General features: G+C 45.9%; 1 protein-coding gene across 6 annotated transcripts in view; it reads right to left on the bottom strand.

The window, feature by feature from the left end:
• Nucleotides 1-16,203, bottom strand: part of APBB2 (amyloid beta precursor protein binding family B member 2) — a 405,965-nt gene that overhangs the window by 131,514 nt on the left and 258,248 nt on the right. For 4 of the 6 annotated variants that reach the window (XM_032136010.2, XM_058429991.1, XM_058429990.1 and 1 more), the window contains one exon: nucleotides 3,463-3,671. In XM_032136010.2, the coding sequence (XP_031991901.1) occupies nucleotides 3,463-3,671 (209 nt within the window). The remainder of the gene's footprint in view (nucleotides 1-3,462; nucleotides 3,672-16,203) is intronic. The other 2 variants (XM_032136011.2, XM_032136017.2) reach the window with 1 other exon arrangement.

Raw genomic sequence — 16,203 nt, 5'->3', positions numbered from 1 at the left:
AGTTGAAGGGATTCAACGGTCTCCAAGCCTCCCAGACATATGATATTGTGAAGTTCGGGGTGGAAATAGGGGCCAGGAGACCTGAACTCAAGCTTGACTCTACCATGTATTAGCTGTGTGTCTTGCCCAAACTCCTCAACCTCTCTGTGTCTCAGTGTCAAATGTAAAATGAGAAAGACAACTATAGTACCAGATACATAAGGATTTTGGTGTTTTTTGTTTGTTGGTTTGTTTTAAGAGACAGGGTTTTACCCTGTTATCCAGGCTGGAGTGCTATGGTGTGATCATAGCTCACCTGCAGCCTCAAATTTCTGGGTTCAAGTGATCTTCCTGCCTCAGCCTCCTAAGTAGCTTGGGCTACAGGCACATACCACCATACCTGGCTAATTTAAAATCTTTTTTTTTTTTTTTTTTTTTAAGAGATGGGGTCTTGCTGTGTTGTCCAGGCTGCTCCTGACCTCCTGGTCTCAAGTGATTCTCCTGCCTAGGCCTCCCAAAGTGCTGGGATTACAGGCATGAGCTGCAGCACCTGACCACATAAGGGTTTTAAGGGGAGTAAAGAGTTAAGGCATTAGCCTGAACTGTAAATATTTGATTTCTCTTAGTGCCTCTGGTTTAATATTGGTGTCAGCGTCCGCACATCAGCGTATGTGGCAGGCTAAGTCTTTTCCCCAATTCTCCTATTCCTCTTCTATCTGCTCATCTCTTTGCCTCTATGACTTATTTGTTTCCTTTTAAATCTGCTTGGTTCTTTGACTTAACGGAGGACCTTATGTAGGGGGAGAAACATGTGTATGATGGGAACAATTGAAAAGTCAGCCTGAAGACTTTTGCCCTGTTGCTTTCTGGGAGTGCTGGATACAAGTCCCTGTCTCTGAAACTTCTAAAAATAAGCACCTTTAACCAGCTTCTGTGGAGGGATAAGCCTTTGTCAATACAAATGGTACAGTGAGCGGCAGAAGAGAGGAATGGAACTGATAGAAGGTGGAGATTCTCAGAGTCCTCGGGCTCTAGAGTCCTGGGGTCTGGAGTCAGGGAACTGGATACATCCCACCCTAACCCCAGCTGAGGGACACTCAACTCATTGAGTCTCAGTTACCTCTTTCCTTAAATGGAGAATATACCAGCTGACTTCTCTGCCTCAGGAGACTCCTGAGAAGATCAGATGAAATGATGTCTAGGAAAATACCCTGAAAACCGCAACAGATTTTTAAGAGCAGTGAGGAGGCTGAGCAGTGGGCCTGTGTGGGGGGAACACTGAACTCCAGGGCAGGAGGTGCCAAGGGTGTGCCCTTCTGAGCCTGGGAGGGGCCCTGGGCAGTAGTTAGCACAGGAGTACGATGCAGGCACAGAGAGGGGAAAGAGTAGGCAAAAATGGGCCCCAGGAAGGGGAGAGATGAACTCTGCTACCTGGCAGTTTCCCCAGAGCCAGCGCCCACCTGTGCTGCATTCTTTCCAAGACTTCTGCCCAAATCACGGAAACAAAAGGCTAACGTGTTAATCAAAGAAATACAACTCTGAGCTCTGTAAGCCTCAGGATGCCCTCCTTGGAGTCCACACACCCCCGCCTGGGCCTCTGCAGGCAGCCTTTACAAAGGACTTCACCACTGCCAGATGCAGAGGACTGGAGATTCATGGCACAAAAACTGTCTCTCAAAGTCAGTCCAATCTCCCCAGTCTGGGACAGTGAGGAAGCAGAGCAGGTTGAAATCCCAAAGCCAGGGAAGCTGAGTGAGAAGACCTCTGGCCTAGGATCTGGGAGGATTCAGGAACTCTGAGCTCTAGGCCCAGAGCTGCCACCAGTCACTGGCCTCTCTACACCTCAGTGTCCCTGTCTGTAACATATGAATGCTGGCACCAAATGGTGCCTTCTCACCCTGGTGTTCTCTGGCTATAGGGCACTCTCTGGCTGGGAAGATGGTTAAAGGTTTGGAATAGGGAAATGAAGATGGTTATAGGCTTGGAACAGAGGAATGGAGAAAGAGATTCTTGCCAACTGAGATGCCAAGAGAAAAGGTGTACAAATAAGAAAGGGAGAGCACGTCTGTGCCTTAGTGAGAACAGAGACTGATCCTGGCCGGCTTGGCTTCTAGGAGGCCCCCACTGTGGTACAGGGGGAATCCCAGGATCCAACTGGGTGGGGACAGGAAGAGGACTCCTCTCCATGCCAAACTCCTTGAGGGCTGAGACGGTGTTGGTTCATCTTTATCCCCCAGCACACCTAATGCAAGATGAACAAAAGGCTGAATATAAATTGCCCAGGGAGTAGGAATTATTATGCTTCAATAAAAAGTTGTTAAAATTGCCCAGTGATAAGCAACAAAGCCCTATATGGGGTTCAGCGGTCCTGAAGCATGTGCCTGATGACCACGGCATGGCACTGGTAAACCAAAGTCCTTGCCTACCAATGAGGGTATGGCTGCCCCAGCCCGTCACTTTCAAGCTGGAGAATCTGAGGTCCAGGCTGGGTAAATGAGAGGCCAAAGCCCTCTAACAGCAGGAATGTGATGAGAATATAGGGCTTACCACCTCCCAGAGAAGAACAAGTACATAATCAAAGATTTAGGAAACAAGACATTGTCTACTTTTAAAAACAGGAAGGGTGATATCTGTTGCAAACAGATAAAGAAGCTTCCACAAGTAGTTCCAATGCCCTCATGCCTCAAGGCAAAAGAAGACGGGCTTGTTCAAAGAACCAAGGACTGTGGTCAGAAAGGGGCAGAAATGCGTGGGTGTCAGGGGTCAAAAGAAGTCATTACTTAATTGTGACCTTCTCCAACTCTAATTCCCTTTAATAGTTCGCTTTCGGGATTCACAAAAGTTCACTGTAGGGATCCTTATACTAATAACCACCACAATGACATTTTTTAATGCCTCAATTCTTTGTTTAAACATCCAGATTTCTTCCTCAGGGACAGCAGAAATTTATGCTGTTAATTGTTTCTAAAATAATGTCACTTCTGCTAAATAAACAGATTTTTAAAAATAGAAATTAAGCATCTGAGGGCTCTCCAGGGTTATTCTTGCAGACATTCCCTCCACGCTGTCAAACGAGCCCAAGGCTAAGATACGCAGTAATTATAATACGTCTGGCCAAGAGATGTTCTTCTGTGTGTAAATACTTTATGGAGCCAGCAGCATGCAATGGTACCTGCGGAGTAAAGTACTGCCTCAGTGAGCCCTAGGGAATCTTTACCATTTCTCATTAATCAGCCCCTCTTGCTTTCTGTACCTGGAATGGTGTTTCAAGAGACCAAAAGCCATTAAAAAATAAAAACATCCCTGAAAGATGGATATTAACACTATTTACTAAGAGGAAGCATTACTGAGATTTCAAATGCAACATGCACAATAATCAAAAAGCTTACCTCGATGACCTGTTGGGGCAGAAGCAACCAGTGTAAAGAGAAACCACAAGTTACATCTATTCTACTAAGCTGGTAAAAAGACACTCCGTTTTACCTCGTTCTCTGGGGTGGGAGATGGCGTTACAGAACTAAGTGACCCTTTCCTAGAACCCTGGAGATCTGCTGGGATGGAGACGGGCCGTTCCCACTGAGTCGTTCCTGTTGGGATGTGCCAATAATAGGTCCCGGCAATGTCACTGACTCTTTTCCAGCCAGGCGGCAAATCTGGATCAGTCTGAAATGAGTGATCACTCCATATATCTGCTGAAAAATTGGGGGGCGGGTCGGGGGGAGAAAGAGAGAATTTTATTAAAAGAATGTCAGCACTATTCGTCAGGTGAACCCCAAAGGCAGACGTGTCCATAGTCCAAATGATTAGTTCTTCCTGGTATGTTTGTGAAATCCATCCATACTGACGTGTGTGGCTGTACTTGGTAAAACAGGTAATATGGAAACAAGTAAAGAATTGGCAAGGAAGGCTGACACCTGAGAACAGGGACACAAAAGCCTCACTATCAAGTCATCCTAGAGCCCTAAGAACCCTATGAACAAGCTAAAGCTCCAAACCAGAATCAATTTCCCAAGCAAAATTCACATAGTTATACACCGTGTACTGAATGCTTTTGTCAATTATTAAGATTTATTGGTAGGCATCATGTCATTCCCAGCTATAACGCTAATTTTCCTAAAATGCTTTCTGTAAATGAGTGCTGTATTTATATCTTTCATGTGCTTTAAGAATCTCTCTCATTTGATTGGGACACTTACAAAATGGCAATAGTAGTAGTCTTTTATAGTACTCTAGAATTCTTTTTTTTCAAGATGGAGTCTCACTCTGTCACACAGGCTGGAGTGCAGTGGTACGATCCCGGCTCACTGCAAGCTCCGCCTCCCAGGTTCACGCCATTCTCCTGCCTCAGCCTCCCGAGTAGCTGGGACTACAGGTGCTTGCCACCACGCCTGGCTAGCTTTCTGTATTTTTAGTAGAGACGGGGTTTCACCACGTTAGCCAGGATGGTCTCCATCTCCTGACCTCGTGATTCACGAACCTTGGCCTCCCAAAGTGCTGGGATTACAGGCGTGAACCACTGTGCCCGGTCAATACTCTAGAATTCTAATTGCACACAAAAGATTCCCAAGGAAGGCTGGGCGTGGTGGTTCACGCCTATAATCCCACCAATTCGGGAGGCCGAGGTGGGCAGATCACCTGAGGTCAGGAGTTTGAGACCAGCCTGACAAATGTGGTGAAACCCTGTCTCTACTAAAAATACAAAAAGAAGCCGGGCATGGTGGCGCACATCTGTAGTCCCAGTTACTCGGGAGGCGGAGGCAGGAGAAACGCTTCAACCCAGGAGGTGGAGGTTGCAGTGAGCTGAGATCACGCCACTGTGCTCCAGCCTGGGAGACAGAGTGAGACTCTATCTCCAAAAAAAAAAAAAAAAAAGATTCCCAAGGAAAGCAGATTGGAAAAGCCTCGGAAGTCAACAATGGACCAGACTGACTCTACAGACAGGCCAGTGATGTAAACATGTGAAGCAGAGTGTGAGAGACAACAAAGGTGGGTGACTATGGAAAATGGGGAAGCACCTGCAAAGTCCAGTCATCCCAATTCCAGAAAATAATCCTTTAAACACTGCGAGGGCCAAATAAAAACGTCTGCTAGACAATTCCTATCATATCTGGCCTTTTTTTTTTTTTTTTTTGGGGCGGGTCCCCCGCTCTTCCCCCAGGCTGGAGTGCAGTGGCGCAATCTCGGCTCACTGAAAGCTCTGCCTCCTGGGTTCACGCCATTCTCCTGCCTCAGCCTCCCGAGTAGCTGGGACTACAGGCGCCCGCCACCACGCCCAGCTAATTTTTTTTTTTTTTTGTATTTTTAGTGGAGATGGGGTTTCACTATGGTCTCGATCTCCTGACCTCATGATCTGCCTGCCTCGGCCTCCCAAAGTGCTGGGATTACAAGTGTGAGCCACCACGCCCGGCCCATATCTGGCCTTTCTACGTATCAGTTTATTGAATATCTGCTGGCTTTTAAAAATCTCATTTTTGGCCTTGAGTTGACTAGGAAATGGGTGACAGTGCTAGAGAAGAGAGGGGAGAGGAAGTAGAATGAGACATCCACTGAGATGGAGGGGTACTAAGGGAATCACAGGCAGCTGAATCAATGTATGTAGGAAGAAAAACTTTAAAAACTTGAGCTCTAAACCTAGGGATCAATTTTATTCTAAGGATTAGGCTGTTTCCTATGTGGCCATACAAAAGCAACCAGAGTGCTTCCCGGCAATTCAAAGGAGAACACAAGTGGGCCTGGCTCTGTGCAAGTGTCGCTGCATCATGTGGGCAGGGATCACGGGGGCAGAGCCACCGTGAGAAATAGAGAAATCAAACAAAGGGGCTGATGAAGACTGTGGCCACGGATGTGCATGCATGCAGTCACTTTCCTCATTTAAATCTGCCAGAGGCAAAAGTGCCACTAGTCTCAAATTATGTTGGGAATTTCCCCCTGTCCCCACAGGGAGTGAAGCATAATTAAATAATTTCAAGTTAACCAAATTTTGCAGAAACAACTCTAATCAAACATGTGTTTACATTTCTTTGTCCTGTCTCATTTTCAGGGGACGAAGGGGTCACTTCTGCTATTATTTTGTTTTCGGCATCTCAACTGGGACACATAAGGTAAGATACACAGGTTTTGGGATTAAGTTGGAGAAAACCCTAGCAAGTGGGTTCCATCGTCCCATTCTAGTGGCTCACAGACAGCGAGCTCTGGAGCTAGAAACTGAAAAGATACAAAGAAGCTGCTAGTTACCATTTCTGTGGTTTATGAGGACTGGAGGCCTGAATTTACACATTTAGCCTAGTTGTCTTTACCACTGAGACATTAGCGTGTATGAAGAATAGCTACATACATTATCAAAATATGACACCATGTCAGACCAACAGCAGAGGCCAAGGTTGGTGGCTTTCAAGTTGGGCTGATAAGGAGGTACCTAGAGGTAGCATGAGAGGAACTTTATGCTGAATGGCACGAATCGGACTGTTTTATCTTCAATCAAACCCACCCTAGTTTTACTAGGCTTACGCTGAGATTTTGTTGAAATAAAAAAGGAGGTTTATTCTGTTGCTAGAAATAGGTGGTAACAATGGTGCTGGTGACAGATGCGAAGTGGGCACACCTACAGTATTATTAATAGGTCTACAATCATTTACAGAATCCCTTCCATATTATCTCACATTGGTTTAAAGGATTTAAGCCTTGTGAGGGTAGGCAGATACTATAACTGCCTTATTCACCATCATATTCGACACCTAGCATGGCAGGTATTCAATCAAAATTGGATGGATGGAGAGATGGGAGGGAGGGAGGGAAAGAAAGAACAAATAAAGAAGAAGGAAGAAATGAGCAAATAAATTAGGTCTTTCAATGATGGGAACTGGAACTTGGCACTTAGCAAAAGAGAAATTCTAAAGAAACCAGTTCTACGCGATTCACAGAACAGAGCAACTTCATGCTCCCAAGACTTACTAACATTTATCTATCCCTTGATGGCATATGTGAACGTCCTCATGGATAAAAAGAAATATAATACAATAAATTAGGAAGAGTCCTGGGCTGGAGACCAAGAAATCTTGAGTAAGATTTTGTTTATTTTTCATATTGAGAAGTTCCACAAGCAAAGGCAGGAAGTATGCCGAGTGAAGACTCTCAGCACCATCATAACTCATTTTGTTTAACCTTCATAGCCCAGTTTGCTTTGTTCTTCTACATAGAACTACACATTTAGGCTGGACGCAGTGGCTCATGCCTGTAATCCCAGCACTTTAGGAAGCTGAGGCAGACAGACTGCTTGAGTCCAGGTGTTTGAGACACAGCGAGGCCCCGTGTCTACCAAAAACACAAAAAATTAGCCGGGCTTGTTGGCACGTGCCTGTAGTGACAGCTACTCAAGAGGCTGAGGACGGCTAGGGGCGGTGGCTTATGCTTGTAATCTCAGCACTTTGGGAGGCCGAGGCAGGCAGATCACTTGAGGTCAAGAGTTCAAGACTATACTGGCCAGCATGGTGAAATCCTGTCTCTACTGAAATACAAAAATTAGCCAGGTGTTGTGGTGGACACCTGTAATCCCAGCTACTCGGGAGGCCGAGGAAGGAGAATCACTTGAACTCAGGAGGCGGAGGTTGCAGTGAGCTGAGATCATGCCATTGTACTCCAGCCTGGGTGACAGGGTGAGACTCCCATCTTAAAAAAAAAAAAAGAGCCTAATGTGGGAGAATCACCTGAACCCAAGAAGTGGAGGCTGCATTGAACCATAATCATGCCACTGCATTTCAGCCTGGGTGACAGAAGTGAGATCCTGTCTCAAAAAAAAAAAAAAAAAAAAAAAAAAAATTACACATTTAAATAAGTACTTTGGACTTCATTAAATCACTCAGTAGTTTTCAACTGTTATCAAACTGGGGAAGAAGACCAGGGACGGTGGCTCATGTCTGTAATCCCATCACTTTGGAAGGCTGAGGCAGGTGGATCACTCAAGGTCAGGAGTTTGAGACCAGCATGGCCAATACGGTGAAATCCCATCTTTACAAAAATTAGTCGGGCATGGTGGCACACACCTGTGATCCCAGCTACTTGGGAGGCTGAGGCACAAGAATTGCTTGAACCCGGGAGGTGGAGGTTGCAGTAAGCTGAGATCGCGCCATTGCACTCCAGTCTGGGCAACAGAGTGAGAATCTGTCTCCAAAAAAGGGGTGGGAGGGGAAGAAGAGCAGGCAGGTGGAAGTCCAGGCCTTTCCTGATCTTTTCAACCACAGCAGGACCCATTTTGTCTATCATTACACATTGGTCTTTATGTATGATTTTCCTTGAAAACAAGTGTCAGTTTTTCTTTAAAATGTTCACTTATGATAAAGTTTAAAACCATAGCTAAGCCAAGGGAACAGTGGGGTCAAGTTATCGAAATACCAAGCAGCTGCTTCTATAAAAGATTTTCAGAATACTGCAAAGCTGCTTAATGGCCGCCCTCCGATGGTTATCATGACATCACAGTGGACCGACGAGACGAGAGGGAGCACACGCAGAACAAAACGAAACAGGAGTATTCGACAACGCCAGGCGATTTGAGGAGAAAGCTTCAATCTCTTTTGTTCTCAGAAAATTACTTAGTGAAGCTTTGCTGGAGACAAGGCAAGCGGCTGAAAACTGGAAAGGAAACAGTGGCTGGCAGCGTCACTGCCCTTCTGACTCTCAGCAGTTTGCTTAAACTGAACGTCTGTCGTGCACCCCCTTTTGACGGATCTGCTTAGAGCTTTGAAATCACAATGTGGTATTCTTAGTTTGCTGTGGGAATACCTAAAAGACCTCCACCCTGGAGAATGTTTTTCTATTTGGGTGTGTCATGTGCAACAGTCCTCTTAGGGGGTGAGATTTGGCACTGGACAGCCTAAAGCACACCGTGGGAACCCATCTCAGAGCAACTCGACTGGAGGACTGGAACTTGGACCATCTGCGGGGGCTACTGAAGGCAAGGTTTACAGAAACTGCAGAAATCTAATAAAAAGCCTGCAGAGCATCTTAAAATGCCTCAAGTCACAACACAATAGATTTCCTTCTACACTTGTCAGCTCGGCAAAAATTAAAAGTATTACAATACCAATTGTTGGCAGGCATGTAGAACAACAGGATCTTGTAGATACTACTGCTTGTAGAAGGGTAATTTGGTACAATCATTTTAGAAAAGGCAATAGTATTAACTAGTAAAGTGGAAGATATCTCTACTCTATGACCCAACAATTCCACACTTGGTATGTGCACCAGGTAACATATTCATATCAGCATCACTGAAATAACCAAAACCTTGAAACAACCTAGACAACCATTTAAAACCGAATGAATTGGCCAGGCACAGTGGCTCATGCCTGTAATCCCAGCACATTGGGAGGCCAAGGCCGGAGGATTGCTTGAGTCTAGGAGTTTAAGACCAGCCTGGGCAACACAGGGAGACGTATGTCTACTAAGAATTTTTAAAAATTGGCTGGGCATGGGGGCTCATAGCTGTTATCCCAGCACTTTGGGAGGCTGAGGTGGATGGATCACGAGGTCAGGGGTTTGAGACCAGCCTGGCCAACATGGTGAAACTCTGTCTCTACTAAAAATACACAAATTAGCCGGGTGTGGTGGCATGCCCCTGTAGTCCCAGCTACTCAGGAGGCTGAGGCAGGAGAATCACTTGAACCCAGGAGGCAGAGGTTGCAGTGAGCCTAGACTATGCCATTGCACTCCAACCTGGGTGACAGAGCAAGACTCTGTCTCAAAAAAAAAAAAAAAAAATTAAAACGAATTAAAATTAAATTTAAAAAAGACAATGAATAAATTACAGCAGAATAAATAAATGAACAAAAATGAGCTATACACAACAATATGGATGTATTTGACAAACATATCATTGATCAAAAGAAGGAAGACAAAACAGAATATATTAATTAAGTGAACACGCCAACTCCAAGAACTAAACTACATTGTTTTTTTTTTTTTTTGAGACAGAGTCTCGCTCTGTCGCCCAGGCTGGAGTGCAGTGGCGCAATTTCGGCTCACTGCAAGCTCCACCTCCCGGGTTCACGCCATTCTCCTGCCTCAGCCTCTCTGAGTAGCTGGGACTACAGGCGCCCGCCACCACGCCCAGCTAATTTTTTGTATTTTTAGTAGAGACGGGGTTTCACCGTGGTCTCGATCTCCTGACCTCGTGATCCGCCCGCCTCGGCCTCCCAAAGTGCTGGGATTACAAGCGTGAGCCACCGCGCCCGGCTAAACTACATTGTTTAGGCATATAGATGTAGATGGTAAAACTATAAAGAAATGCAAGGATACAGTCATCACTAAAAACAGGAGAATGAATACCTGGAATGGGAGAGAGACAGTGAAGATCACAGAGAGGTTTCTCAAGCACTTCTGGAGTATTAGAAATGCTTTATTTCTTCATTGGGCTGGTGGGGCCATCGATGCTCCCTTTATAATTATGTGTTAAGCTGTATGTTTACATGTATGGGTGTTTCTCTACATATGTTGTTTTGCACAATTAAAATACCTCAGTGGAATTTTGAGATCAAAAGTTTCAGTTGTTTCTTAAAAAGAGACATGCCAGAATAGAAAGCCAGCCTGGTCGAGTTATTTTTCAATACTTAAAAGATAATCCAAGCAAAAAGAACGGATTCATTCCAGACGCCTGCTGGCTCTAATGAGACCAGGAAACCAGAGCAGAGTCTGCGAAGACGCGATACGGCTCGGTGCAGCCATGGCTTGGTGCAACCGCGTGGCAACCGGAAGTGTCAATGCAGTAGGGACCTTCGTATCGTGGCTCAGCCACTCCTTATCTGAGTGTCCTTGGACAAGTTCCTCAACCTCTTTGGGCTTCAGATACACATCTGTAAAACAGGGATCATAATAGTACCTGCCTCACTGGGTAGTGTATAAAACACTTAGAATAAAGGTTGGCAGGTAGCAGCCATGTTCACTGCATGGACGGTCACTGTTAGTGTTATCATCACAATCACTAGAAATTGTAGGTCTCAAGAAGCCAGTACTACAGCAGCACATCCGAGTCACTAAAGTCACAATATAAGAACATGTTTTCATAGGTCCCAAGGAAAACGCTCACTACAGAATCTCTAGGGTCAAATTATCATCATGGTTCAAAGCAAAAAGATCTCTGTAACCCTGGCACTTTGAGAGGCCAAGTGGGGTGGATCACCTGAGGTCAGGAGTTTGAGACCAGCCTGGCCAACACGGTGAAACCTGTCTCTACTAAAAATGCAAAAATTAGCCGGGCATGGTGACAGGCACCTGTAATCCCAGCTACTAAGGAGGCTGAGGCAGGAGAATCACTTGAACCCAGGAGGTGGAGGTTGCAACGAGCCGAGATTGCACCACTGCATTCCAGCCTGGGTGACAGAGTGAGACTCCGTCTCAAAAAAAAAAAAAAAAAAGGACAAAAGATCATCTTATGGTGACTTTCATTGGAGAAGAAGGTCAGTTAGGCTCCCTCAGCAGGGCCGGACTTCCAGGATCTGAGGAGGTCAGGCAAGTCCAGATTGTACCCCACCTGCCTTGCTGGCTGTCTTCCTTATTATACACCGTGTGTGCCCCTGGCTGATGACGCCTCTACTGTGACAAGACATCTTCTCTTTCTCCAAATATCTCTCTTCTCTCTCAATTAATGTGGAAGCAAAAATATTTCATAATTTTTAATTTAAATATTTCATAATTTTTAAAATAAAGATTGATGCCCTCATTCTCCATTTTCAAGCAGGCTTGTGAAACTTCTAGGTTTCTCTCAAACATAAACCAACCCCAAATGAATAAAGTTGCTTTGCATTTGTACATGATTCTGAGCTTCCCCCTGACTGTGGGTCTGAGGCCTTCATTCGGAAAAAAGTTCCCCATCCATAAAGCAAAGCATGTTTTCATACATATCGCTGCATTTAACGCTCACATCAATCCCAGCTAGCAGTCAAGGGTGGAATCCAGGTCCTTCAGGTCTTGAATGCAAGTGCTGTCTTACCGCTGGGATGTCATAGAAGCTAGTAACAGTAACAACCGCAAGGACACTGATGCCACTAGGTGCTGTATCACGCGTCCTGTGTCCTTTGTTGCAGGAGCTTGTGGTTTGTCACAGCTGCCCTATGAAGGAGGCACTATCTTTATCCCCATTTCTAGGGCTCAGAGAGGACAGCAGATGGGTTTACAGCCAAAAAGGTAAACTATGTCCTGATATAAAAATGGATTTTAGGCCAGGTACGGTGGTTCACGCCTGTAATCCCAGCACTTTGGGAGGCCAAGGCGGGTGGATCACCTGAGGTCAGGAGTTCGAGATCAGCCTGGCCAACATGGTGAAACCCCATCTCTACTAAAAATACAAAAAAAATTAGCCAGGCGTGGTGGTGGGTGCCTGTAATCCCAGCTACTTAGAAGGCTGAGGTCGGGGAATCACCTGAACCTGGGAGGTGGAGGTTGCAGTGAGCCGAGATTTCGTCACTGCACTCCAGCCTGGGCAACAAGAGCAAAACTCCATCTCTTAAAAAAAAAACAAAAAAAGGATTCTACTTTTTCAGAGACCTGAGAAAAACCCAGATGGACAGCATTGGGAAATTAGAAGATGAATAAATAGGGATGACAACATAACCAAACAATGGCTACAAGGCTGAGGCTGTGAGATCCACAGCCGGCTTGACCATGGTCAAATGGTATGTCATAGCACCGAGATTCGCCCCACAGACTGGCCCTGAGCCCCAATCCACCCTGACATTCTGGGGATATTAAAAATGAGAACACTTCCAACTCAGGCCTCTATCCAGGGGCCTCCTTTAAATGCCTTTCTCCCGAATTCTGCTCCAGTAAATCCAGGCCAGCCACTCCAGCTGGCCCATATATTTCTAAAACCCTCCTGCTAGAAGCCTTAAAGATCAAATTCCTCTCTCCGCATGCTGCAGAGACTGAGATCCACATGCTTCTCCACCTTCCCTCCTTTCTAGTCTCCTGTCATCACTGCCTCTGACCGAAGGCACTGTCACCTGCTGACTGGGGACAGGTCAAGAGTGGGAGCTGAAAGCCATCGGTGTCCTTTCAAAGGGGCTCTGCGGCTCTTCATAATTTGTGCTTTTTGTTCTTTTGTGAGGGAACAGGAAGCAGAGCCTGGAAGTCAAAGAGTAAAAATAGCAAGGCGAAGAGCCCCACAAAGTCTCTCTTGTGCTGGGAGCCTCCTGGGCCAAAAGCAATACTTGGCCTGAGAACAAGGAGCCCGTCTGTGAGCAACAAGGACCGGCTCCTTCCAGCCACCTCAGGCGCCAGGGCTAGGGGCCTGGCTTCTGAACAAGGACCACTCCCGGGTGGGGCCAGTGTGTGAAGCAAGCCCACTTCTAATCACCCTCTTCCCCCTAGGCTCACCTGCAGAAATCCAAGGGTCAAATGAAAATAGATTTGCTTCTAGCAGCAGCTGGAAATTTCCTCTCCTGCTGCGGAGGGCACAGGAAGGAGGAAGGGGTGAGCTGAAAGTCTAAATTTAGCAAGGTCTGTACTACAGAGCACAAGATTTCCCTCGGGTCCTCAGGAAGGCAATCGCTCCCTTCCTCAACGTTTGTGCACCCAGGGCTTTGAGTGTGAAAGGCACGGGGTGGAGAGGAAAGAGGGAAGGTGGCTTAATTCATTCAACAAATGCTTCCTGTCTACTCTGTGCCAGACACTGGTTTAAAGCTAGGGGTGCAGAGGTGATGACAATAGATGGGGAACTGCACACCCGGCCTAAGACACTGGTTCTCAAGCATGAGAGTCACCTGGAGGGCTTGTGAGAACGTACACTGCTGCAGAGCCTCAGTCACTCTGGAGTGGGGCCCAGGAATCTGCATTTCTAACAGTCCCCACTTTTGAGAACCACTGGCCTAGGAAAAGGTACTCATTCTTTTCTCTTTTTAGAGACTGAGTCTTGCTCTGTCACCCAGCGTGGAGTGCAGTGCCACCATCTTGGCTCACTGTAACCTCTGCCTCCCAGGTTCAAGCAATTCTCCTGCCTCAGCCTCCCAAGTAGCTGGAACTATAGGCACGCGCCATCATGTCTGGATAATTTTTTGTATTTTTAGTAGAGACGGGGTTCAGCCATGTTGGCCAGGCTGGCCTCGGGTGACCTGCCCGCTTCGGCCTCCCTAAGTACTGAGATTACAGGCATGCACCACCGTACCTGGCAAGGTAGTCATTCTTTTCCATCAAACTCCATCTAACTACTGGCTCCACAGAAGAAGAAATGTGATGTGTGTATTCCATCATTCATTCATCCACTTATTCATTCTTCTGTATTGATGACCTCCTATAAATGCCAAATATTATCTAGAAGCTGGGAATACAGCAATAAATAAGAGAGGCAAACAATCACCTCTGCACCCCTAGCTTTAAACCAGTGTCTGGCACAGAGTAGACAGGAAGCATTTCTGGGGATAGGGTGGGCTATTTAAGAGGATGGTCTGGGAAGGCCTCTGAGGGAGTGAGATCTCCCTGAAGTAGAAGGGGCCAGCCTTGGGAATGGACAAGAGAACAGCATTCCTGAAAGAGGGAACAGCAAGGGCAAGGTCATGTGGCTGGAAAAAGCCTGTATGTCATTACAACAGAAAAGTCACTCGATTAGGGGTGAGAGGTCTGTGATAAGGCGTAAAGCCCCATTGGCTAAAGATTCATCCTTTATGCAAAGGATTATCTGAAGCTATTATGTGATGTGATTTGTATTTTGAAAAGATCAGAAGAATAATCTGCACAATGTTCCCATTCTTGAAGGGATCTTTCTGATCTCTTACAAAGTCTTAGTGGCAGCTGCTACTACTGACTCTTTTGAGCGATGTTATTCTCGACGGAGCTTAACGCTTCAATCCAAACTATTTGAATTTAGCCTTAAAACTCTTTTTCAGGCCGGGCACAGTGGCTCATGCCTGTAATCTCAGCTACTGGGGAGGCTGAAGTGGGAGGACTGCTGGAGGCCAACAGCTTGAGGCCAGCCTGAGCAACATAATAAGATTCCATCTCCCTCCTCCAACCAAAACATATTTTTTTCTTTTTTTTTTTCTTTGAGATGAAGTTTCGCTCTTGTTGCCCAGGCTGAATGCAATGGCATGATCTCAGCTCAGTGCAACCTCCGCTTCCTGGGTTCAAGTGACTCTCCTGCCTCAGCCCCCCGAGTAGCTGGGATGACAGGCGTGTGCCACCATGCCCAGCTAATTTTTGTATTTTTAGTAGACGGGGTTTCACCATGTTGGCCAGGCTGGTCCCGAACTCCCAACGTCATGTGATCCACCTGCCTCGGCCTCCCAAAGTGCTGGAATTACATGTGTGAGCCACCGCACCTGGCCCAAAAAATATTTTTCTGATCACACAGTGGCCCTCCTCTTTTGCCTCTCTCTTTTTTTCTCTCTCACTACTTAGTCCCTTTATTTTTTCTGGCCCAAGGTTTGTGTTGTCAGAATATAGCAAGCAGGGCTCTTCACTTCCTCCAGCTTCACCACCAACTTTGGAAGACAATCAACAGCCCAGAGCCAGGACTCTGGGTTTAGATCAGATAGGTTTGCTGAGGGTTCCAGGCAGCAAACAGAGGCTGCTTAGAATCTGAGGTGAAACTGTCGTCAACCAAAGGAACGGGCAGAAACACTGACTATGGTAAGAAAGGGACAGGCCCCAAAGTGTCCAAAATTTGGGAGCGCCCAGAATCCTGACCCACTGGCCTGCCAAGAGGGGAGGAAAGCCTGCCTGAAGAGTTTCAAGGCCCTTATACTTCTTAATATGTCTTTCCAAGACATAATTTAGGTCTTGAAATGTCTATCACAGCCTCAGAAAAATTACACTTTGTATTCAATTGAACTTCCCTGTGGCAGCATTATTTTAACAGTTGTAAAAAAAAGAAAAAAAAAAAACCTTAACGGTTCTGGGAGTGTTAATTTCCTAACACCTTTCCCCGTATTTTTCATTAAAACATTAATGTTAAGATTTCTGAGTATCTTTGAAATAGGAAGCTATTTGTAGCTGAGGATTTTTCTGTTGAAGATTCTTGAGTAAATATTCCAAGAACTCATCAATACTTAAATGGTCCTTAAATTTGGGCTTTTTAACATTACATACTTTGTCTATTTTTATCAAGCATGTTGGCATAAAATCAACACAAAAGTTTCTTAATTTAAACGCATGGAGGCATAGTCTTTGCTGGGCTTACTCAACTACATTTTTCTTGGGGCTGTATTACTATCAGGAACAGGAGCTCTGTAGCCACACCGACAG

The sequence above is a fragment of the Hylobates moloch genome, unplaced genomic scaffold (genome assembly GCF_009828535.3).
Source record: "Hylobates moloch isolate HMO894 unplaced genomic scaffold, HMol_V3 SCAFFOLD_17, whole genome shotgun sequence".
NCBI classification, from domain to species: Eukaryota; Metazoa; Chordata; class Mammalia; order Primates; family Hylobatidae; genus Hylobates; species Hylobates moloch.
This window is presented reverse-complemented; position numbering and strand designations above follow the sequence as displayed.